This window comes from Indicator indicator, chromosome 2 (assembly GCF_027791375.1).
Source record: "Indicator indicator isolate 239-I01 chromosome 2, UM_Iind_1.1, whole genome shotgun sequence".
Lineage (NCBI taxonomy): Eukaryota > Metazoa > Chordata > Aves > Piciformes > Indicatoridae > Indicator > Indicator indicator.
In genome coordinates, this window is record NC_072011.1 from 33,002,559 (window position 1) to 33,027,342 (window position 24,784).

Sequence of the window (24,784 nt, forward strand, 5' to 3'; positions counted from 1 at the left end):
ATGGCCGCTCCGAAGGACCCGCTACCCCCAGGTGAGGACGCCGCGGCGGGGAGCCGGGCGGGAGGGGCGGTGGCTGCTCTCGGCCCTCCCCGCGAGTCAGGGTCAGGCGCAGCGCGAGGTGCGGCCCGCGACGCCCGGCCGTCCCGCCTCCCGCCCCAGGCGGGGTGACCTGCGGCCGTGGCTCCCGGGAGCCGGCTGCGGAGTCTGCTCGGCCGAGTTTAAAGGGGTTTGTTAGTTGCTCCCTTCCCCCTCCGCACACGCTGATTGAGCGCAGTAATAATTTATCCTGTGCTCTGTTGGTGTGATTTCATACAACTTGCCTTGTCAAGCCTGCTCCAGTGTTTAGCATGTAAGTTTCCATGTGCTTGCTTTTCTTGAAATCCCTGACTCTGAGGCGCTAGGAAGTTCACACTCTATAACTTACATGGCTAATGGTGCAAATGATTTTGAGTACCTCATTTTAGGAATGTCAACATTACACTTTTTCCCTACCTAGCTGCGCAGAGGGTGACAAAGTTTGAGCAGTTAACAGTGAAGAAAAAAGCTCAAGTGCTGATGGACTGACTTTTCAGAGAACTGAATATTCTAATATAATTTGCTGTGTTTCCTTCTCTTACTCATATCTGAAATTCATATGCGTCTGGTGAAAACAGCATTGTTGATTCGTACTTAATCAAAGGGTTCATCTCCGTGAACAACATTAATATTAGGGTGATCAGCTTGAGTGGTACAAATCTGTGCTATTCATGTGTATATTCATGTGCCTTGGGGTGTGTGGTGGTTTGGCCCTGACTGAGGGCCAAATGCCCACCAAAGCCACACTATCACTCCCCTTCTTACAGGGTCAGGGGAGAGGAGAAAGATACAACAAAAGCCAGCAATAGAGAGGAGCAATTTAATAATAATAAGTAGAAGCATAAGCTGTGCATGGAAAGCAAAAGTGAAGAGAGATGTTAATCTTTGTTACCCATCTGCAGACAGTTGGTCTCGGGAAGCAGGGCTCTATGTGTAACACTTACTCTGAAGGATGGACACTATCAACGAATATCCCCCCACGTCCTTCTTTCACTTAATTCTTATATCTGAGCTGACATCATATGGCATGAAATATCTCATTGGCCAGTTTGGGTCAGCAGGCCTGGGGGTGGCCCCTCCCAAGATCTTGCCCACCCCTCAGCGCACTCTTGGGACAGGGAAAAGTTGGAGAAGCACAGCCTGGGTGGTTGTTCAGCAGTAGCCAAAACAGTGGTGTGTTATGAGCTACAGCACTGCACAACACAGCACTAGAAAGATGCTTTGAGGAGAATTAACTCCAGCTCAGCCAACCCAATACAGTGTGAAAGAGGTCTTATTACATGTATGGTTGTAACTATGGTCAATCTCATGTGCTTCACTTGCTATTGGTGCTGTCAAGGCTACGCTGCCAGGGAAAAAAACTCTTATCAGGAATACCATCTCTACCTGGTGTTTTGTCAACTCCTTCCTGCTTAAAGATCATTATGCTGAGGTCTCCAAAACTCACCTTGAGAGTTTGTTCCAATGCAAGGATGAAGAGAAGATGTAGGATTAGAAGTTTGAATGTGTATATAAATACACATATATACACCTGTGCGTATATAATATTTACAAACCGTTCACCCTGGTAAATGCACAGCATTGCATCTCCATTAGAGTTGCAGCATTGAACAGGAAGAAACAGTGGTGATGGGTAAAAGTCTGTTGTTCTTCCTGTTGCAGACTGGTTATAATGGACAGGCTTGGGCAGAAAAGCTGTGGCAGCCACTGAACAGTGTGCAGGTGTTGCGCAGCAGAAAGGAACCTTGGGAGCAACCGTCGAACCTGGCTTATGTCTGTCCAAGTCAGCTTGCACATGCTGATTTATGTCCATCTGAGTCAGCTTGTGTTCTTCCTGGCAGAAGTGTGGGGAAGTAAATGTAGGCCAGTAGTAGTGATTTTTTTGAGGGATCCCAGATAATGTTGTTTTCCAGCTGTCTGTCAAAGTAACTGAAACCAGATGGTCTGCACTGAATAGTAGTCAGATGATAACTGCATTTTCTGTTGCCCTTTCAGTATGCAAAACTGGATGTTTCACATTTAACATGAGAACTTTCTTCCCTCCTGTTTTGTGCACCTGCATGCATCTGTATGACATGACCTGCAGAATGCTGTGGGAGATACATGTGGGAAAGAGAGGACATGGCATTTTAATTGCCTTATTCACAATTAAATATTAAGTCTGTGGTTTTCAAATGATCTGCCTACTACTAGTGGTCAACAAGACCATGGTGAATCATCTGCAGCCAATATGTGGAGCCTTTATTCTTTGGTACAAATATTCATGCATATACATGCCACTGAGAGAAAATGTTGGGACTTGGTAGTGCCTTAAAACCTAAAAAATGGAAATTGCTATTCTTCATAAAGAAATAGAAAAGCAAAAGGGAAGAAATTGAGGAAAACAAGAAAGGTTTTAAAACATTTTTCAGGATGGATACTAAACAAGAAAGATGGAGAATCTCAGATTCACAGTGTCTGTGTTTCTGTGTGATACCTAGAAATTAGGAATCACTTTATAGGGCTGCCCTGGGGTCTGTCAAGTTCTTATTACAAATGCCTGTATCCTTGGAGCCTCTCTCATTTTTTCCATGCTTCCCTCTGGATTGTGGAAAGTAAATTATCACTGTCACAATGTACTTTGGCCGTATCTTGGAGGTGTAACAGTAGATAGGGGACGAAGCCCTTACCATAGCTACAGTAGCCACCAAGGTTCACCAGGGAATGGACCTTTGGTAGAGTCTGCATTCATGTACTTCAAGGCTTCTCTTATATTACAAGGCCAAAATAATTAATTTTTTAAAAATGCATCTAAGAATCCAGAAGGAGGAGTTGTAAGGCCTCCAGAGTAAACTGGCAATAAGTTGCATGCTTTGACCACTGGGTTTGGTTGGGTCTTTGCTGACAGTGGAGAAAGAGTGAGACTAGGGATGTCTAGCCTGGCCTGCTTCCCGGAGCCTTTCCTTGCTTCCCAGTACAGCCTTCTTTTTCAGTTTTCTTTTACAGGGTGTGTTATTCTCTCAGCCCCAGATCCCTTTCCAGTTCCTTCACAGCTCTCCGTTACAGTTCCCACTTGGATCCTCCATTTTTTGGCCCTACCCTTATGCAATGTCATACACCAATTTACTGTATTTTCTCATACTCCAGTTTCAACCTCTCTGCATGTGAGCTGGTAAGCTTATAACAGTTTATGCTGGCCCTTGCCATTAGGGCAGGTTGTATCCAGAACATATAGTTAATATCATGTTTCTGGAGCAAGGATTTAATATTTACCAAAAAGGGCATATGTGCCAAGAATATGGCTTTTTTTTTTCTTTCTTCCCTTTTACATTTGTCTTCCTGAACTTTGTACTGCAATATGAACAAGATAATCTAAAATTTCATAGACTTTTGCCTTTTTAGATCATTCAGTGTACCGATGTGCAAAGGCAGTGCTCAACCCTTATCGATCTGACCCCACTGATCATGTGTCACCTGCTTGAACAATGTGTGTGGTTTTCCTGTGGGCACTAGTGCTGAGAAGGGCTCTACTTGGTGTTGCAGTGAACGGCTGGCCACCATACTGAACACCCAGGTACTGCTGTTGATGGAGCTGCCTCGCAGAAGCAGGATGGAGAAAGGCTCTGTCTCAGAGCCCTGGGGCTGCTTTTTTTATTTAGTTTCAGGCTTGTTTATTGTATTGTCTTAAGTTGTCTTACACTTTAGAACATAATTGTTTAGGTTGGAAAAGACTTTAAAGATCAAGTCCAACTGTTAACCTAGTACTACCAAGTCCACCACTAACCCATGTGCCTAAGTGCCACATCTACAGGTTTTTTAAATACGTGCAGGGATGGTGTCTCAACCACTTCCCTGGACAGTCTGTTCTAATGCTTGGCAACTGTTTTGGTGAAGAAATTTTTCCTAATGTCCAATGTAAATGTCTCCCGGTGCAACTTAAGGCCATTTCCTCTTGTCCTATCACTTGTTACTTGAGAGAAGAGAAGGTTACTGACTTAGCTACAGCCCTCTTTCAGGTTTCTGTAGAGCAATAAGGTCTCCCCTCAGCCTCCTTTCTCCAGGCTAAACAACCCTAGTTCCCTCAGCCATTCCGCATAAGACTTGTTCTCTAGACCCTTCACCAGCTTTGTTGCTCTTCGCTGGTCACATTCCAGCATCTCAACATTGGTTTGTTAGTGAGGGGCCCAAAACTGAACATAATATTCAAGGTGTGACCTTGCTGGTGCTGAGTAAAGGACGATAATCACCTCCCTAGTCCTGCTGGCTGCTATTCCTGATACAGGGCAGGATGCTGTTGGCCTTCCTAAACATGTGTGCACACTCCTGGCTCACATTCACCCAGCTGTCAGCCAACATCCTCAGATCTTTTTCTGCTGGACAATTTTTCAACCACTCTGCCCCCAAGGCGGTAGTGTTGCATGGGGTTGTTGTGACCCAAGTGCAGGATCTGGCACTTGGCGTTGTTGAATCTCATAAAATTGTCCTGGGTTCACGTATCCACCCTGTCCAGGTCCCTCTGGAGAGCTGCAAGCAGATCAACACTCCTGCCTAACTCAATACCATCTGCAAACTTACTGAGGGTGCTCTCAATCCCTATGTCCAGATCATTGCTGAAGATATTAAATGGAATTGGTTCCAATATTGGGCCTTGGGGAACACCACCAGCCACCAACTGGATTTCATTCATTCACCAGCCCTCTTTGGGGCTGTCTCTCCCAGCCAGTGTTTTACCCAGCAAAGAGTATGCATATCCAGGCCAGGAACAGTGAGTTTTTCCAGGAGAATGTTGAGGGAAATGATGTCAAAGGCTTTACTAAAGTCTAGGTAGACAGCATTCACAGTCTTTCCCTCATCTACAAAATGGGTCACCTTGTTCTAGAAGGAGATCAGGTTAGCCAAGCAGGACCTCCCTTTCATAAACCCATGCTGATGGGGCCTGATTACCTTTTATCATGTTCTATTGTATTGAGTAGATTTGTGGGAGTAGGTCCCAAAATAAACAGTTATGCCCAATTTGGTTAGAATAATGTCTGTGTGCTGTTCTGGGGCTCAGTGTTTACACTGTGTGTATTGTACTTCATCTGGGGAACTCTGTTCTGAATGTACCGATTTCTGTATTTGGGAGCAGGTAATCACAAAACATTGATTACAATCACCTCTTACTGAAAGATGGTGGTAGAGCAGTGGATGTGGTCTATCTTGATTTCAGTAAGGCATTTGACACTGTCTCCCACAGCATCCTAGCAATTGAAGTGAGGCAGTGTGGTCTGGATGATCAGGTAGTGAGGTAGATTGTGAACTGGTTGAAGGAAAGAAGTCAGAGAGTTGTGGTCAATGGGATGGAGTCTAGTTGGAGGCTTGTGTCTAGTGGAGTCCCTCAGGGGTCAGTACTGGGACCAGTACTGTTCAATATATTTGTCGATGGGATGGATGAGGGCACAGAGTGAACTGTCAGCAAGTTTTCTTATGACACAAAGCTGGGGGTGGAGTGGCTAACACACCAGAGGGTTGTGCTGCCATTCAGCAAGACTTGGACAGGCTGGAGAGCTGGGCAGGGAGAAGTTTGATGAAGTTCAAGAAGGGCAAGTGTAGAGTCTTGCACCTGGGAAGGAACAACTCCATGCACCAGTATAGGTTGGGGATGGAGCTGCTGGAGAGCAGTGAAGGCGAAAGGGACCTGCAGGTCCTGGTAGGTGGAAGGGTGACCATGAGCCAGCAATGTGCTCTTGTGGCAAGAAGGCCAATGCCATTCTTGGGTGTATTAGAAGCAGTGTGGTTAGTAGGTCGAGAGGGGTTCTCCTCCCCCTCTACTCTGCAGTGGTGAGGCTGCATCTGGACTATTGTGTCCAGTTCTGGGTCCCTCAGTTCAAGAAAGACAGGGAGCTACTTGAAAGAGTCCAGAGCAGAGCCACAAGGATGATTAAGGGAGTGGAACATCTTCCTTGCAAGGAGAGACAGAGAGCTGGGGCTCTTTAGCTTGGAGGAGACTGAGAGGTGACCTCATCAATGTTTATAAATATGTAAAGGGTAAGTGCCAAGAGGATGGAGCCAGGCTCTTTATGGTTGTGCCCAGTGACAGGACAAGGGGCAGTGGGTGGAGGTTGAGGCATAGGAAGTTTCACGTAAATAGGAGGAAGAATTTTTTCACTGTGAGGGTGACAGAACACTGGAACAGGCTGCCCTGGGGGGTTGTGGAGTCTCCCTCTCTGGAGATATTAAAAAATCACCTGGATGCATTCCTGTGTAATCTGGTGTAGGTGATCCTGCTCTGGTAGGGGGGGTTGGACTGGATGATCTTTGGAGGTTCCTTCCAGTCCCTGAAATTCTGTGATTCTGTGAAAGCATGTCATGCATACTTGTGGTAAGTGTAAGCTCTTAGACTCAGAGTGATGAGAATGGGATGAAAATCCTATTATGTAATTTTATCCTTTTCAGGTTTTGGAAATGTGGTACTTAGCAGCAGAAAAGATTTCTCAAGGAAATGGCAGGATGATGTTAAATTAGAGTTTGGTTTTTTTTTCAGATTTTCTGTGCACTTTTGGTCAGTACTTTGCTATTATTTGTCAGTTTAGTCATTGATGGAAAGGGGTTGACATTTGATATCTGCAAGTACTTTGAAGATTTATTTTTATATCCTTTTGATGTTAATATAACTGAAATTTATGATTCTGTTGTATGCAAATAATTAGTGTTTCCCTCAAATATGTTTTTTATTATGTTTTGTACTGTAATCTGCCTTTTGTTATAGTAGTATTTTTTTGTTGTAGTGGGTATGTTTACTGTTAGAGATATTGCTTTGAGGACAAAATGGAATCCTGTCACTAGGAGAACATCTTACCTTTTAGCTTATTTTTTGTATCTTACCCTTTTAACTAAAAATAAATTAAAATTCTTAATTAAGTCCATCTGTTATCGGGGTTTTTGTCTATGTGCTAGTAACTGACACTTGAGTTTGTCGTATTTTATTGTAGAAATATAATTTGACATAATGCATGTAATGGCTGCATAGTTGTGATTTATCTTGGTCAGAAAAAGAAGATAGAAATTTTCTGAGGATTATGCAATGATAAAGCTTTTCTATTTCAAGCAGGTCATGCAGCAAAGGAACCAGTGGAGGATACAGATCCGAGCACTGTATCCTTAACAATGGTATGTACTTTGAGTCTTAACACAGTTAAAATCATGAGAAGAGGTGAATCATTCAAGAATGTCAGTTCAAACCATGCATATGGTTTGCTTACCCATATGATTAAAAAAAAGTTTATTTACTAACCCTCTGAAGTTAAAGTGTGAATAAAAATACCATTAAATACTTAAACTAAGTAGGTGTTAGAAGATGATCTGTCCATTGGGATAGCCCTGAACAAGCAAGAAAGATTCGTGCTATATAGGTTGGAGAAATAAGGAAACCCACTTAAAGCTTAAAATTTAAATTGTATTAAGTTGTTATTCCTTCCTGTACATATTTTGTCTGATGAGTTAAAGTCCAACCAAGCAGCAATGCCTTATAGGAGGCAGGGGGAATCTGAGGTGAGACTAAAGAGTGCTCCCTAGTGCTTGCTGGCAAGCAGAGTAGTACAGCTTACAAAGTTTTGTGTCTTAGGATTTTAAACACGTGAGTCTTAAGCTGCGACAAGGAATATGTCGGGTAAAAGTAGTATGAAATTATTTGAATTTTTTTAAGAGTTTTTTTGTTTTGTTTTGTTTTTAATGTTGCTATGGCTTGTTTACTCTGTGGAAAAGCCACGGTGCTGCGTAGTCCAGAGAAGACTGGTCTAATGCAGTTTGTAAACAGATTGAAATCCATTGCTTTACTTTATGTATGGCAAGTGGTCAAGCTATTGCTTTGCCCTAGTGTTTTCTTCCTGTTTTGAAGATATGTTAGAAGGAGTCAGCAGGAAATTCTGAACATTTCATTAGTACTTTAAATGCTGAACCTTCACTGGGATTAACAGTCTGTCTACATGAATTTATGTTAGCAGATTTTAATAAAAGATACAGACTTTGTGATTGTTTTTGTGCATTGAATAAATTAGATGCTATGTTTTGCTAAGGGTAGTTTTTTCTGAAGGTGAGGGAAAGTTGCTAAGTCTGAGATGAATGGAAGTTTGTTTATCTCCCTTCCCCTGCCCCCCTTTAGATTAAGATGTCTTTAATCTCTCCACTTGGTTATGAGCTTGAGAGCAGAAGGGGAAAATGTTTTTTTCTTCTTTCAGTACAGTAACATTTTAATAAAAGCTTATGTCTGCTAAAAGAGCTTTTCAAATAATCTCTGTTCCTTCCTGGTACCTTTTCTAGATGATCTTGCTACTTAAATGAAAAGTTTCTTTTGCAATCTCTGCTTTTCCACTAAAAAGTAATATCTTTAAAAACACTGCAGCGAAGCATCAATCTGTTACTTTTGTGTGTCAATCAGTAGTGTTAGTAGCATCTCAATTCCCATATAAAAAGTGTGCTACTATATCTGATTATAAACAGATCAACTAGTAGCAATTTAAGAGATGCAGCTAAAATTGTGCAGTTTATATCCTTCTTCTCCAGCACAATTACACTCAAAATAACAAACATCTGTGTCTCTTGCCTTTTTCTGACAGACTGAAAAATATCCTGTCCAAGACACAGGAGTACCTAAAGGTAAGTATTGTGAAATCTGTCTACTCAGATGTCATAGATCTGTTTTGTTACATCCAATAAAACCACTGGTGTTATCCAACAGATTGAAATACTCTTCCTTTTTCCTAGATGTTTATGTTTTAAATGCAGTGTCATCTTCTGTATTTTTAAGGTCAGTTTAATATGTAATTTCCTTCCAAAGTTTAGTTTTGATCTAAAACTCTAAAACTTGATCAGAAGTTCTTCTAGTCTGGAAGGACTATGAGAAAGCCATGTTCAGAGAACAAATGGTAGAGACATGATAATGTTCAGAAGATGGCTGCAAAGAGATAACCAGGTCTTTTGGCTCTGATTGTATTCTCAGCTCTATAACAAATTAACTCTTACGTTATCTCCTATCTTCAGCAAGTATACTTGGGAACCTAACAGAGGTCCACTCTGCACAAGTTCTTGCTTCTCCTTGCTGAAAACCATGTAAGGGAATGCAGGTTCTGTGTTGCACTGGAGTCAAATTCTTGTATTATGCAGTGTGAATATCCCTTACATGGTCTCCTTGACATATGAGGTGGGTTTTTTGGTCATCACAAGCTTCACTGTTCACTTTTGTCCAGGAAACTCACTGGCTCAGTTGAGGAGTACTCTGCAGGTAGTGTGTTCTCCATCCTGTGTTGCACAGCAGGTCTGCAGTGAGGACAGACACAGGAAACTATGACGAAGCTAATCACAGTTGAAACTTTTCCTGAGAAACATGAGCAATATACCTTAAAGAAAGGTTAGAGAATATTGTGGGGACTTAAGAGAGCCAGCCAGACAAAATCAGCATGTTCTCAGACCTGCTGATCATCAGGGAAAGAGAATGTGAGATCTAAACTCTTTGAAATCTTAAACCACTTTCTGTTTATTTGCAGGCAGGTGATTTTTTTCCTTCAAAATTGTTTATTAACACTAAAGCAGTTTCTCTGTAACATTCTTTTCCATTGCTGTTTGTCTTCCTAAAAACTAAGTAGACAAATTCCGAAATTTCACATTTGTCAAAGTACTTTAAATCTGGGATTGCATGTTTGAAATGCATTTAATTTAAAAGGGAAAGCTGAGAGGAAGTAGAATTTTCAGCATTTGCTATAGAAAGGAAGTTAACTCATTTTTGTTCTTAATTTTAGCTTCTACTTCCTCTAGCAAGTGTAAAAAGAAGTAAATACTAATACATCTTGACGTTTCCTTTTTGGAGTTGAAAGTGATACAAGTATCTCTTAATATTCTGTTAATTTCCATTACTTTTTTTTTCTGAGAATGATGTTTTGTAACTATTTTTAGAAAAATACACACTTAGAAATATGAATCTGTGATCTTAAAAGTGTTACAAATGTGCAGGTCCAATTCAGTGTAACACAAAAGTATGTTCACCACAGATTTAACGTTTGAATAGGCAGTACGTTGGCTGAGGTGTGGTGGGGGAGGTGCTGTTCTGTGACTTTTATAGGTCAGTTAATTAATAGACCATTTTGGGCCATGACTTAATAATAAGTTCTTAGCACCCTCTACTGATTATGAATTAAAGGGGAGTTGAGGGAACTTTTCATTTTTCAGGACTAGGCTTACTGTTTACATTAGGTTTGATGATAATTCTGTCTCCACTCAAATACAGAACAAATGTCATACACAATATTTCCACACAAATGAAGTGGAATTTTGATGCCCATACTCTGCATTTTCATCCATAGGGTTTTTTGATTATTTTTTTTCTTGTCTCTGGGCAAACAGTCATAAAGATGTTCCTTATTTACCCTGCTGGCAGTGGAATACTATTCATCTTTAAATTTCAACAGTATTATAAAACAAGAAAAAGAAGAAAATAATTATTTTGTTTTTTTCTTGAAAGTTAAGGATGAATTCTTTGATTTGGAATAATTTCTTGAGTTGCATAAGGAGATAGCTGCTTTCTGTTACCTGATGATTTATAAAGGTGATAGCTATTTTTTAATGAGATTTGTTCACTAAAACAGCAAATGGAAATGTCGCAGCACTAGCAGTCATTACCTTGGCGAGTTCTTGTGTGTAGATACGTGTAGGGTATAACCTCTTTTAAGCTTGTGGTAGTGGTTGGTCAACACTTATTTAATCCTGCAGAGTGGAATTTGTCTGTTTACACAATAGCCACAAAGGGCTTATATATATATCCATTTTGAAGGCTGAATTGAAGCTTGAAAACGTAGAGTTTGGTATGTTGTGCTTTTTCAATGGACTCCCAGGAGAGTTGACTTTGAAATGGATTATTTCAGAGCTTCAGAAAACTCGTATGTAGTAGAGATCAGTAGGATAAGCCTAGTTCACGAAGCGCCAGGATAAAAAGTAAATATTTGTGTAGTCCTTACCTCAACAATTGTCATTGTAAGTGTGATGAGAAAAGCAAAGCAAAAATTATAGTGACTTGTGGCAGTCATCTTCAGCCTACTGTGATGTGTCGGTTCAGTCAGTATTCTGAAAGAACATGACTTGCTTCAAAAGTAGCGTGGTGTCTGTTTAAAAAAGAACTGCTACACTAATACCAAGTCTCTGCAAAGGTCACTTTTCTTTGCACAGTCATGCTCTGCATGTACGTTTCTCAGTTTCTGCCGATTTAATATTTTGGGGGGTTTAATCCAGCATTTCCCAGTGACTGATCATGATATGGAGTTAAATTTTGTATACTGGACACCTATAATTTGTTTGATAGTCTTGATATGTAATTTTGTCTTTGGGTGCAAGACTAGTGTTTTACAGTATTTGTCTTAGATGAGGAATACCTAACAGATCAAGTTACATTGGAAATTGCATCTGTGAACATCAAGACCCTTACGTCAGATTCTGGCCTAATCCAACAGGTAAGAAAAATGATACCTGAATGTGAACTAAGTTATTGCTATTGATAAAATGTTAGAAAATAATGTATTTTAAGACTATATCTGGTGAGTACAGAATTACTCAGTAAAGCAGACCAGAAATAGTCTCTTTTGTAAGAGTTTAATTGAGGAATCTCTTGTGGAGAAGAGCAAAGGAAAGGTTATTTAATCATTAACTTATATTTTGTAGTTTAAATAGGTTTTGATTAATGTGTAAATGCTCTGAAGAAGAGTCAACAAAGAGTTAAGGCTTGGTCATGCATGCTCTCTCTCTTTCCTGCTGCAAATAGAGCAATAGCAGAGAATATGAGAAGAAATAAGGAGTCTCAGGTTTTGGACTCCTTGTGTTTTGTCCTTAGGGAGACACGTGACTGTTTTGCTTTGACTTTGGGACACTGCTCTTCCCATAGTGGAAACACTCCATGGTTTGTGCAATCTTACACTGCCAAAGTGGGCAATGCTGAGTGACATCCATGCTCCACAGTTACCATCTTTCAAGTGAACGTTATCTTCTGAATTTCAAATTGGTTCTCTTTGGGTTGAGCAGAAAATTTGGCGAAGAGAAAATGAATGAGCATTTTTCCAGGGAGGCGAAGAATTAAAGGAGTTCCTTATGCCAGAGTTCCAGCTGAATTTCATCAGAAACAAACACGGGTTTGGTATGCATTTCACAGATGATGGAAGTAGTGTTCTTGTTTCCATCATCAAGAAGAGAACATTTATTGCCATCTAGAGTTACTATTAGGATATTTCAATGTATTAGGTTGTTAATGGGTCTACAGAGATAGAAAACATTCTGTTTATGTTCAGATTGTGCATAGGTTTATGGCTTTGATTAGACCTGTAGAGGTTTGTTTGATTTTAGTTGTGGGCAAGAGTATTCTTGCTTAATACCTTCATTTCATGGGCAGTAATACTACATTATCTTATTCCAATTACACTACAAGAAAATTATCATGACTGAAGGCTAAACCTGAGTATATCTGACGATAATTTTTAAAGTGAATAATAACTCATCAGTAAAAGCATAAATTTTAAAAACAGATGTATGGCACAGGTAAGTATCCCTGGTTTTCTTTGTACTTCTTGCAGTACTAGCCACCCTTGTTATATTTTGTCACAAGAGAAGATGAGGTCTGTTAAAGGCATTTAACTTTGGCAGTACAGCTTGAACTTTCATGAACGCACAAAGTGGGAAATGTTACTGAAGCTCAGGACAGCAACTTAGCTATTGCAAACCAAGTAAACAGTATCCACTTTTCCTTGTTGGTTTTTTGGTTGGTTGGTTGGCTTGGTTTGGTTTGTTTTTTTTAAACCTTTCCTTTATTTGCTTGTTTGTTTCTTTTGAAATAGATCTCTGGGACGTCTGAGCTGTGATGGGCAGGTCCTTGAGGCTCAGTAGTAATGTTCTACCTTTTAAAGGAATCTGTGGCAGTGGAGAGAATTAATATAATCAAGACCTCCAGATGCAGTTTTTCGTAAACATTGGGTGCTAATACACTGCTATAAAGGCCAAGTTCATGTTTAAAAAGCTCTGTCCAGAGAAAAGCAAACTACTAAAAGATAAAAGCAAGAATTATTCTATTGGAAGTGGCATGTACAGTATTAGATCTCTCTTGAGCAGAGAGCAGACATTTTGTGGAGGGAATTGATGTTGCATGTGGTTTTCAGGGAATAAAGAAATGCTGGAAAGAGCATGCAGTTTTCTCCTTTCCTAATAGAGTCTAATCATACTTTCTGTATAATTAGACTATGAATGTGTGTATGTTTACCACATCATAAATATTCTATTTTTAGAGGATTTCTTAGTAAAGAAGGTGTAGCAAGTAGTAACAGAATGTCTTACTACACTATATTTTTATCCAGTTGACTTGTGTTTTCATGCACAGCCTGCAAAATGTTAAGACGACCACTGTGGTAGTACTGGATGAAGGATGCAATACAAAAAATCAACAATAATTTATTGCAGCTATGTAAAGGGAAAATCCCCTTCTGCTTTCATCTTTATATCCTCAACAGAAGAAAGCTATTTCACCTGGCTCCACACCTGCATAGTTAGAGTGAGGGCAGCTGCAGTTTCCCAGCAGCCCTTCCAGTTTTTAGATTTAGTCTCTAAAAAGTAGAATTTAAATGTTACAAATTATGTTGCAGTCTCAAGCTGCTAAGTATTTTCATTATGTTTAATTAGCAGGCAAAAAGCCACTGAGGGAATGTTTACTTCAAACAAGAGGAGGGTTAGACATGAGCCAGCAGAAATGTTCAAGTACACGTGTTGCCTAGAAATCCTTCCACGTATGTGAAGATTGTAAAAACAGCTCCTTCACTTTTCCTAGGTCAATGAAACCATCCCTTGCTGCTGCGTGTTACTGGCAAAATTCTTGGTGTTTTGGATTTTTTGGTGTTTTATTGGGTTGTTTTGTTTTTTCATTAAAAAGCATTTTTTTTTAATCTTTTTAATCAAACCATATGAATTGTTGGACAGCTATTGTAAGTTTAAGAACTTAATATTCAAAAGATGTAACCCCATAGCCCACCATTAGTAAAGCTAACATTGTTCAGTGGATACAACCAAGAAGCCTGTTTTGTGAGCCAAAGCATGAAAATCCTGAATGAAGAGACTGCAAATTGTCAGTAATTCCTCAAAAGAGATTTATTCCCTCTCTGACCTTACAAGTATCTTGGGATTTTTTTAAGTAATCTCTTGCCACTTGTAAATTAGCCAAATATATATTCTGGTGTTCAAAAACATTGTTTTGTTTTGATTTATATTTGTTTTCTGTTTTGTAGCCAGAAGACAAAGACATGCAAAACCATACTGACGAATCACTTTCAGGTAATATGTCAGCTTTACTTTCTGCCTTACTTTACACCTAGATTTTCTATGAAAGCATTTTGTTAAAACTGCTACTTGTCACAACCAAGAACTGCCTGGATAATTGGCACTTGTGGATCTCACTTCATTACCAGTGTCATTTACAGCTTCCAATTTGTTAGGAGGGGATGGTGATCAACAATGCAGACCATACAAAATGTGTAATTTGGGCTTTCCAAACGCATCCAGTACATACACGTTTGGAAGAAATCTGTAAACAGCTATTGGGAGAGGACAGAAGCTGGCAGTAGGCTGCGGGGGGGTGGGGCTTATCCCATAGCTGTCTGAGCTTTGCTGTGGGTGGGGTGTGTATGATATACAGCCCTGTTAATCTTAACAGTGAACAACTGAAAATTTCCTGTGAGTAGAGAAGCTTGTCCTATCATGTAGCATTAGGATCATCCAATCAGGTGGGTAGGTCATCCATCATTTGCTTGTCAGTATCTAATATGGGGCATCTTGGTAAAACAGGATTCTTGATAATGCTTTTAATAGTCTGCACATGGTATAGAACAAGAAGCAGGTTGGTTTACTTTTGTTTACCTATAACTGTGTCCTTCTTTCCCCCTTCTTCCCAGCTTCTGTTTGAGGATAAAATTTACTCTGGCATCCTTGCAAAGCAAAATAAGATGAAATTCAGATAGGGCAGGAGAGCACCCTTTGGGCTTAGCTAGAACTTTTATTGGATTATATTAATTTTGTCTCTTGGTATGAGTTAAGCAAGCAAGTTTTGCCTCACTTCAACGAGAGAACAGAAGAATAACAGAATAGTTAACATACATATTTCTGCAGAGAACTGCGGCAAGGGCATGGAATACCTGTGAACAAAGATGTCATCAGAACACGTTTCCACTTAACAGGGAGTATAAGCATGTGTATGAAGTTATGTGTCTGCAGCAATGTTGTCGCTACACGTCCTAACTTGCTAAAAACTTCAGAAGTTGTCTTTGGCCTGCTAAAAAAGCAAACTGATGAACAGTATTACAAAAAGAACAATAGCCTGTTCTTCTCTTAAAAACAAAGTGCATGCAGAAGCTGCATTCAGCTCACAATTTAGACATGTTTCTGGAATTTTCACACAAACTGGCAATTATTACTGCAAATGAAAAACAAAGCTCAAAACAAAACCCCCTCAACCTTAACAGAGGCTATTGTTTGTATGGGTAGGTGGCACGAAGTACCAGATTTGCCCTTTGCTACAGAGACAGTTCAGATTTCTTAGACCAGCACTGATCCAGAACTTGTAAGTTGTGTGTTATTGTTTCTGTTGTTTTTAATGAATCTTTTGACTGATGCCAGTTTTCATATTGTAGTGCCCCTCTTTTAAAGTTTCATCCCAAGTAGGACCAGTTACCTTCTCTGCTTCAAGCCATATAGTGCGGGTAGAGGGCAGAAGCTTTAGAAAGTGCTTCTAGGCTGTGTCCATTATTTGTTACTGCTTGGAGATACCAAACTAACAGAATCACAGAATTGTCAGGGTTGGAAGGGACCTCAAGGATCATCTAGTTCCAACCCCCCTGTCATGGGCAGAGACACTTTCCACTAGATCAGGTTGCCCAGAGTCACATCCAGCCTGACCTTAAAAACTTCCAGGGATGGGGCTTCCAACACCTCTTTGAGCGACCTGTTCCAGTGTCTCACGACCCTTACGGTGAAGAACTTCTTCCTAATGTCTAATCTAAATCTACTCTCCTCTAGCTTGGATCCATTCCCCCTAGTCCTGTCACTATCTGACACCCTAAAAAGTCCCTCCCCAGCTTTCTTGTAGCCCCCTTCAGATACTGGAAGGCCACAATAAGGTCTCCTCAGAACCTTCTCATCTCCAAACTGAACAACCCCAACTCGCTCAGCCTGTCCTCATAGGAGAGGTGCTCCAGACCTCTGATCATCCTTGTGGCCCTTCTCTGGACACTTTCCTGCACATCCATATCTTTCTTGTAATAGGGGTTCCAGAACTGGATGCAGTATACCAGGTGGGGTCTCACTAGAGTGGAGTAGAGGGGGGAGAATCATAGGATCATAGGAAGTTAGGGGTTGGAATGGATATTCGAAGATCGAGTCCAACCCCTCTGCTAGAGCAGGACCATAGAATCTAGCACAAGTCGCACAGGAATGCATCCAGATGGGTCTTGAAAGTCTCCAGAGAAGGAGACTCCACAACCTCTCTGGGCAGCCTGTTCCAGTGCTCTGTGACCCTCACAGTGAAGAAGTTCTTCCACATGTTGAGGTGGAACCTCCTATGCTGTAGTTTATATCCGTTACCCCTTGTCCTATCACAGGGTGCAGTGGAGCAGAGCCTGTCCCCTCCCTCTTGACACCCAGCCCTCAGATATTTACAAACATTTACTAAATCCCCTCTCAGTCTTCTCTTCTCTAGACTAAAAAGCCCCAGGGCTCTCAGCCTCTCCTCACAGGGCACATGCTCCAGTCCCTTAATCATCCTCATAGCCCTCCATTGGACTCTCTTCAGCAGATCCCTATCCCTCTTGAACTGGGGAGCCCAAAACTGGATTCAATATTCCAGGTGAGGTCTCACCAGGGCAGAGTAGAGGGGGAGGAGAACCTCCCTTGATCTGCTGGACACACTCCTCTTAATGCACCCCAGGATCCCATTGGCCTTTTTGGCCACAAGGGCGCATTGCTGACCCATGGATAACTTGCTGTCCACCAGGACTCCCAGGTCCTTCTCCACAAGGCTGCTCTTTAGCAGATCACCTCCTAACCTGTCCTGGTGCAGGTTACTATTCCTTCCCAAATGAAGGATTCTGCACTTACCCTTGTTGAACCTCATTAGGTTCCTCTCTGCCCAGCTCTCCAGTCTGTCCAAGTCTTGCTGAATGGCTGCACAGCCTTCAGGTGTATCAGCCAAGCCTCCCAGTTTGGTGTCATCAGCAAACTTGCTGAGCAGACACTCTGTCTGTCTGTCTGTCCCCTCATCAATGTCGTTGATGAAGATTTTGAACAGGACCAGACTCAGTATTGATCCCTGGGGGACTCCACCAGTTACAGCTCTCCAGCTGGACTTGGCAACACCTGTCGACCTATCACCTCTCTTGACCTGCTGACTATGCTTCTCTAAATGCAGCCCAGGATGTGATTGGCTTTCTGGGCTGCAAGTGCACACTGGTGGCTCATGTTGAGCTTCTCATCCACCAGCACCCCCAAGTCCTCTTCTTCAGTGCTGCTCTCAAGCCAGTCACTGCCCAGCCTATATCAATGCTTGGGATTGCCCCAACAAGGATGTAGGATCCTGCACTTGGTCTTGTTGAACTTCATAAAGTTGTCATGTGCCCACCTCTCCAGCCTGTCAAGGTCCCTCTGGATGCCATCCCTTCCCTCCAGTGTGTCTGCAGCACCACACATCTTGGTGTCATCAGCAAACTTGCTGAGGGTGCACTCAATGCCACTGTCCATGTCACCAACAAAGATGTTGAACAAGGCTGGTCCCAGTACTGATCCCTGAGGGACTCCACTTGTCACTGGCCTCCACTTGGACATGGACCCATTGACAGCCACTCTTTGGGTGCAGCCATCAAGCCAGTTCTTTATCCACTGAATGGTTCATCCATCAAACCCAGACTTTACCAGCTTGGAGACCAGGATGTCATGCGGGACAGTGTCGAAGGCTTTGCTGAGGTCCAGATAAATGATGTCAGCTGCTCTCCCTTTGTCTGTAGATGTTGTGACATTGTCATAGAAGGCCTCCAGGTTTGTCAGGCAGGATTTGCCCTTGGTGAAGCCCTGCTGGTTGTACCCAGTCACCTCTTTGTTATTCTTCTGTCTCAGCAGTGCCTCCAGGAGGATCTGCTCCATGATCTTACCAGGCACAGAGGTGAGACTGGCTGGCCTGTAGTTCCCTGGGTCATCCTTCTTTCCTTTTTTGAAAATGGGGGTTATGTTTCCCCTTCTCCAGTCAGTGTGGACTTCCCCATGACTTTTGGACTGCCATGACTTTTGGAATATAATAGGCAGCAGTTCAGCAACATTTTCTGCCAGTTCCCTTGGTACCTGTGGGTGTATCCTGTTGGGTCCCATGGACTTGTACATTCTCAAATTCTTCAGAAGGTCACAAACCTGATCTTCACTTACAGTGGGCGGTTCCTTCTTTCAGCCCCTGCCATTATCTTCTGTGATTTTGGGAGCCCTTGCCAGTGAAGACTGAGGTAAAGAAGTTAAGAACCTCAGCCTTCTCCACATCACTTGTCACCAGTTCTCCTGTTTCCTTTCTGAGGGGGCCCACACCTTCCCTAGTCTTCCTTTTGCCATGAATGTACCTATAGGAACTTTTGCTATTTTGATCTCTGTGGCTAGATTTAATTATAACTGAGCTTTAGATGTTCTAACAAGGTGTCTTGCTGCTTGGACAGCTTCCTTATATGCCCCCCATTCTAGCTGTCCTTTTTTCCACTCCTTGTAGAGTTTCTTTTGTGTGACAGTGTGTCTAGGAGCTCCTTGCTCATCCAGGCAGGTCTCCTAACATTCTTTCCTGGCTTCCTCTTTGTGGCTATACTTTGCTCCTGGGCACAGAGAAGGTGATCCTTGAATGTGGACCAGCTGTGCTGGGCCCCCCTTCCCTCTAGGGCTTTGTCCCACTATACTTTGGCCAGCAGATCCCTGAAGTGATCAAAGTCTGCATGCCTAAAGTCCAGGGTCATAAACTTGGAATACATCCTCCTAGATACCCTGATGAGGATCTTAAATTCTAGCCATCATGTTCACTGCAGCCAAGGCTGTCCCTTAGCCTCATATCAGTCACCAGCCCTTCCCTGTTAGTGAGAACAAGGTCCAGCACAGCACCTTTTCCTGTTGGTTCCTCTACCATTTGGAGGAGGAAGTTGTCATCCTTGCATTCCAGGAACATCCTGGATAGATGGTGCCTTGCTGTGTTGTCCCTCCTGCAGATGTCAGGGTGACTGAAATTGCTCACGAGGACCAGGGCTTGTGACCATGAAGCCACTTCTATTTGCCTGTGGAGGGCCTCATCTGCTTGGTTCTGCTGGTCAGGTGGCCTGTAGCAGACCCCTATGGTAACATCACTTTCTGCTGTCTTCCCTTTAATCTTAACCCATACACTCTCAACCAGCTCATCATCCTTCCCCAGGTGGAGCACCATTGATTTCAGCTGGTCAGTGATGTAGAGGGCAACACCTCCTGCCCTCCTATCCTGCCTGTCCTTGTATCTGTCTATCCCTACGTTCCAGTCATGGGAATTATCCCACCAAGTTTCAGTAATAGCCACTATGTCATGGCTTTCCAGCAGCACAATGGCCCTTAATTCATCCTGTTTATTGCCCAAGCTGTATGCATTCACATGGAGGCACTTCAGCTGGGCTGGCCATGTCGTCCTCTTGTGTGAATCCCCCTTGATTCCCTTGGGGTGTCTTGGTGCATTGTCCCTGGCTTGCCTCAGGGCAACAAGTTGAGAGTCTTTACTAATACTCCTTACCTCTGCCCCTGCTGTGCTGCCCTACTGTGTGTCACAAGCAGGCATGAGATTACTAACCCCTTCCCCCTTCAAATGTAGTTTAAAGCCTCATCAATAAGCCCTGCCAACTCCTGCCCCAGATACCTTATCCCTGTCTGGGACAGGTGCATCCCATTAGTTACTCGCAGCTCTGGAGCCCAAGCTGTGATTGTAAAATACAGACCCCTGTCAATGACACCAGTCCTGGAGCCATGAATTGACATGTTGGCTCTTCCTATATATTCCCTCATCCATTGCTGATGTCGGGGATGGAGGAGAACACAACTTGAGCTCCTGATCCCTTTCCCAGTTGCCCCAAGGCCCTAAAATCTCATTTAATTGATTGTGAGCCTCTTGCTGCTACATCATCACTACCCACCTGAAAGACCAGAAGTAGGTAATAATCTGAAGGCCTCACAAGGATGGGAAGTTTTCCTGTGATGTCCTTTACCTGGACATCAGAGAGACAGCAGACCTCCCTATGAAGTCTGTTCAGTCTGCACGTCGGGCCTTCTGCTCCCCTCAGCAGGGAGTTTCCTACTACAACGATTTACTGATTTTTCTTTTGAGGTCAGTTTCTATGGCTAGTCTGGAGCAAGTCAGCCTTGGTGGCACTTCAGGCCTTCCCTCATCCTTGCTCACAATTAGTTCCTCCTTCAGAGCGTCATACCTGATCCACAAGGCCACTGCAGGCAGTGTGCTTCTTAAATGAACAGGCTTGCTCCATTTGTTTTGTCAGGCAGAGACCTGTTCTCATTGACTCTGCTTCTGTGGGTTGCTGCAGGAAGGCTGGGGGGCTTGCTGATGAGAGGATATGTAATCCTCTGCTAAGGTAACTAAGAGTTACCTCATGCACCATTTTTGTAGAGATCAGTTTGTGGAAATTATCGATTTCCCCTCTCACTCTCTCTGATGTTTCTCAACCTACTCACCTCCTCCCTAAGCTCCATCACTTTAACTTGGAGCTGTGCCACTCGGTGGAGAAGGTCATTGTGGTGGGTTGAAAATTCCCCCTCCCAACATAAAATTTGACAGACAGCTCAGTTGGAAGCAAATGAAAGCTGTATTTACAAGCAAGACTACAATCTACAATGGAATGCAATGAATATGTACAAATATACAATATTTACAGGTGTTTACAGTTAATAAACAGCACAAGAACACCCCTGGCCAAAGACCAGGGAAAGCTAATAGCTTCTCCATTCCTGTCCCTCCCTACCCCTTTTACACAAAAGGGACAAGAGAAAGGAGCAGAGAGATATTTTGTTAGACTTAGCCAAAACAATATAGCCAAGGTCAAGCAGAAGCCAGTTAGTATTTCCCAACCCGAGGAAGCAAAAAGAGAGTAAGATTGGTTTTGTACAACTAATCTTCTCCAATGGAATTGTTTTGAACTATCATTATTTTCCTTTTTACACCCAACAGTGATTTATTTACATTTTACTACTTTCTGTTCAGGATCTGTGAAAATTTTTAAAGGCATAGCCTAAAACTACCACAGTCATCAACCTGTTCACACCGCACGCAGCCATAGTCAGCGTGGTCCCCCATTGCCAGTGAAAGGCTGTGGCATTCCTCACAGCCTGTGGCCTGGATACCAGTATCCATTTTGGTGGGTGCTGGGAACACAGTATTCCTCCTCCAACTAGCCACCATCAATCCATGAGTAATTTCTACAGCCTCGTGACTCATCACCTCCCTCTGCCAACTTCTTGAGATGTTTAAATCACCCGCTGCAGTTGCAGCTCCACCCACGCTTAGTCTGCTTCTCATGTGAAGATGCTGGCTCAGGGTAGGAGGATTGGACATTCTGCTCTCCACATGCTGCTCAGTTTCCACTCTCCAGAAGCCACCACTCCATACGAACCTGCTGCAGTGACAGAACAGCTCTGGAGGCCGAGATCACAGACAGATCTCCCAGCCTTCTAAAAGGAGCAGGGCACAGCTAAGGCTGTATCTGCAGACAAAATAGTCCAACAGTGCCCTGTATCACTGCAGTGTTAGAGGTCTTGTTGTTAGTGTTTAACTAGAAATATGACTAGAACTGCTTTCTACATGCTTTTATGGGTTATTAATGTATAATGTAGTCCGATAGCACCACATTGTTCATAATGCCAGGGAGATACTTACTGTTGTGTGTGGGAGACCTTCAACTGCAGTTTTCCATATTTGATGCAAATTTAGAATGTCTCACCACCTACTTCCAGCAACTTGATGTTTTTATTTTTCTCACATATGGAGGAGTATGCACTTTAATGCTTTCCATAACGTACATTTAAAATAGATTGCTTGGTAGAACCGGACAATTTTTAATGTAAGAGCCCTTACAAAGCAAAGGGACATTTCCTATTTTTGTTATGATGAAGTGCCAGGTGTTAATTGTATTTGTAGCTGTCAGCATCAATTCTCCTGATGTAAATATTTCATGTTGTTGTTACGAAGGCAGCGTTTCCTAAGTTCACAACCTTTTCTTGCATCCTACAACACACATACAGAAGATGCACACAATAAGCACATAATCCTCTTAGTGGTGTAAGCAGGAGCTATGGCAGTTCTGAGGAAGTGACATAGTTCCCAAAATCAGAAAAGATGAATGTCCCAGCTCACACACTGGGTTGAATTACATGCCTTTTCCATAGAAGTATAAATACGGTACTTTGAAAATTACTGTCCTTTTGATTATAGCCACTGAGCATATTGAAGAGAGAAGTCACAGAAAGTTAACTACATGAGAATTTCATAAGAAAAGACATTTGTCTGTCACTATTTGGCCTTTTTCAGAAATGGTTCACAGGAATACAAAACTCTTTAATCCTTTGTGCTTTTAACTTTTTGTTCCTGGGGAAACCACAGCAACAGATCCTAACGTCTCCCCATGTCATGTTTCTCACTGCAGATATCAAGAAAACCTGCAAAGAAAATGGCACCTGCTCGTTGTGCTTATTCCGTGCACCAACCATAAGTGATATGCTCAATGATGAAGACTTGTTGTACACAGTGAGGCTAAAGCTGGATCCCTGTCACCCAACAGTGAAAAACTGGAGAAATCTTGCAAGCAAGTGGGGGATGACTTATGATGAATTGTGTTTCCTTGAACAGAAGCCTCAAAGTCCCACCTTGGAGTTTTTGCTACGGAATAGCGACCGGACTGTGGAGCAGCTGATTGATCTCTGTAAATTTTATAAGAGAATTGATGTTGTGAAAGTGCTGCTGAAATGGGTGGAGGAGGAGTGGCCCAAGAGAGAGAACAGAACTTACCAGAATGACTTGTAGATCAAAGAAAGTTGATAATCTGTCTGTGTTAAGCTCTGGGACTAGCTGCCACTAGGACATGGGAACTTTCCCTCGCAAGACAGAGAGCGAGCCTGTACTGATGGTTTGTAGGCTGTGTAAGCTTTATGTACTGTATACACATACATATGTTTTGTGCCCTCAGGGTTGCAAAGATAACCTTCCAAAAATGGATGGAATAATTCAGGTTGTGTTCTTGAGTCTACAAATGCCTTGTTGCTGTTTGTAGGCTTGGTAAGCAGAAGAGGAATGAAAAAGCCAGACCACTGGTTTTACTGTAGCAGTTGTGAACCGTGTCAGCTGTGTGCTGTTGCTATTGGGAAAGCCAAAATTAGAAGCCAGGTCTTGGCCTTTCTGGCAGCCGTTCTACAGTTGTACATGTTCAGCCTAATAGAAGATGAGGGGTTATCTTTTTCCCCCTCATTTTAAAATTTTTTTTAAAGCTTTATGACACTGGTTTTGGCACTGGAACATCTCAGTGTTTCAAGTAGTAATTTGGATTTGCATGTTACAATTAATTCAGTGTTTCAACATCACATTCAGGCACAGTAAGCTTTACATCTCTTTTATAAATAACTATTTGCATACTTCTACATCATAGGGCAGGTATTTGCTATAGAAGAAATCATACAATTCAGAGAGACTTTCTAGCCTGTAACCACTAGTGACCAAAAAAATGCTTAATACTTAAACTTACTTTCCAAAGTTTTGAAAAAAATATACACACTGAGTGCACTTATCTGTTGTTTTAAATGCCTCTCACTTTGCAGTGTGAGGCAATAGCTAATGTCTCACCTACAGTATATCCTTAGTATTGAGTATAACTTCTCTCTTCACAGGCTGTAGTTTACAATCCTGTTGATTGACCTACTTTCTGTCTCACATCAAAGTAGTTGCACACTCGAGTGAAACTAGCACAAGCTTATGTATTGATTAAAGCCACTCGAATGGGAAATTAACAGGTACATTCATCTATGGTCCACATAGATGGCTATTAAAGCACTTATGGTGGTTTAAAATGACAGATTTTAATACTCTGAATTACACTGTTTACAATTTATTTTAGAAATGGAACTTTTACCTACCATTCTTCTGTGTTAAAAAAAATAAAAAAAAACCTCCTCCTGAAAAATCAGTCATATGATGCAATGTATAATGTACTTATAGCTATAATGTCACACCAAAAAAATGTTGTGACTTAAGAATACTTCTAGTTGTTACCGTTACTAAAAGCATCTCAGATGATACTAATATGCACATAGGTGTATATACCAAAGCACTGGTGAACAGTATGTTAGGATGTGGGGCAAAACTAGAATGGAGTGCATACTTTTCTCAAGTGAAAATGACTAAGAATTAGTAGCAAAGCTGAGGGAAGTCTAGTGCTATATACCATTTTCTTACTGTAAGAGAATGAAAAGGAAATACTGCAGTATAGATACTGAGTTACAGAGGAGTTAGAAGTAAAGACTAACATTTTCAGTGTCAGGCACTAGTTCTGGAGTGATGTAAATTAGCTTTATTTTAGGGACCTCAAGAAGCTGAAGATCTAGTTTCAAGGTGAAGAGATTGACCTAAATTTGAGGGTTTTGTTTGTTTAAAACCTTTTTT

General features: G+C 41.9%; 1 protein-coding gene across 1 annotated transcript; it reads left to right on the plus strand.

Moving 5' to 3' along the window:
• Positions 1-23,155, plus strand: EDARADD (EDAR associated via death domain). The gene is made up of 6 exons (XM_054399175.1): positions 1-31; positions 7,145-7,203; positions 8,649-8,688; positions 11,440-11,528; positions 14,334-14,379; positions 22,779-23,155. Exons 1-6 carry the CDS (start codon positions 1-3, stop codon positions 23,153-23,155), a joined length of 642 nt encoding a protein of 213 aa, XP_054255150.1.
• Positions 23,156-24,784: the final 1,629 nt, after the last annotated feature.

Excerpts from the sequence above, each read along its gene's own strand:
- EDARADD (XM_054399175.1), top strand. The coding sequence starts at position 1 with ATGGCCGCTCCGAAGGACCCGCTACCCCCAG. Across the intron at positions 32-7,144 it reads GAAGGACCCGCTACCCCCAG|GTCATGCAGCAAAGGAACCA; the intron begins GTGAGGACGCCG and ends TATTTCAAGCAG. Across the intron at positions 14,380-22,778 it reads TACTGACGAATCACTTTCAG|ATATCAAGAAAACCTGCAAA; the intron begins GTAATATGTCAG and ends TTCTCACTGCAG.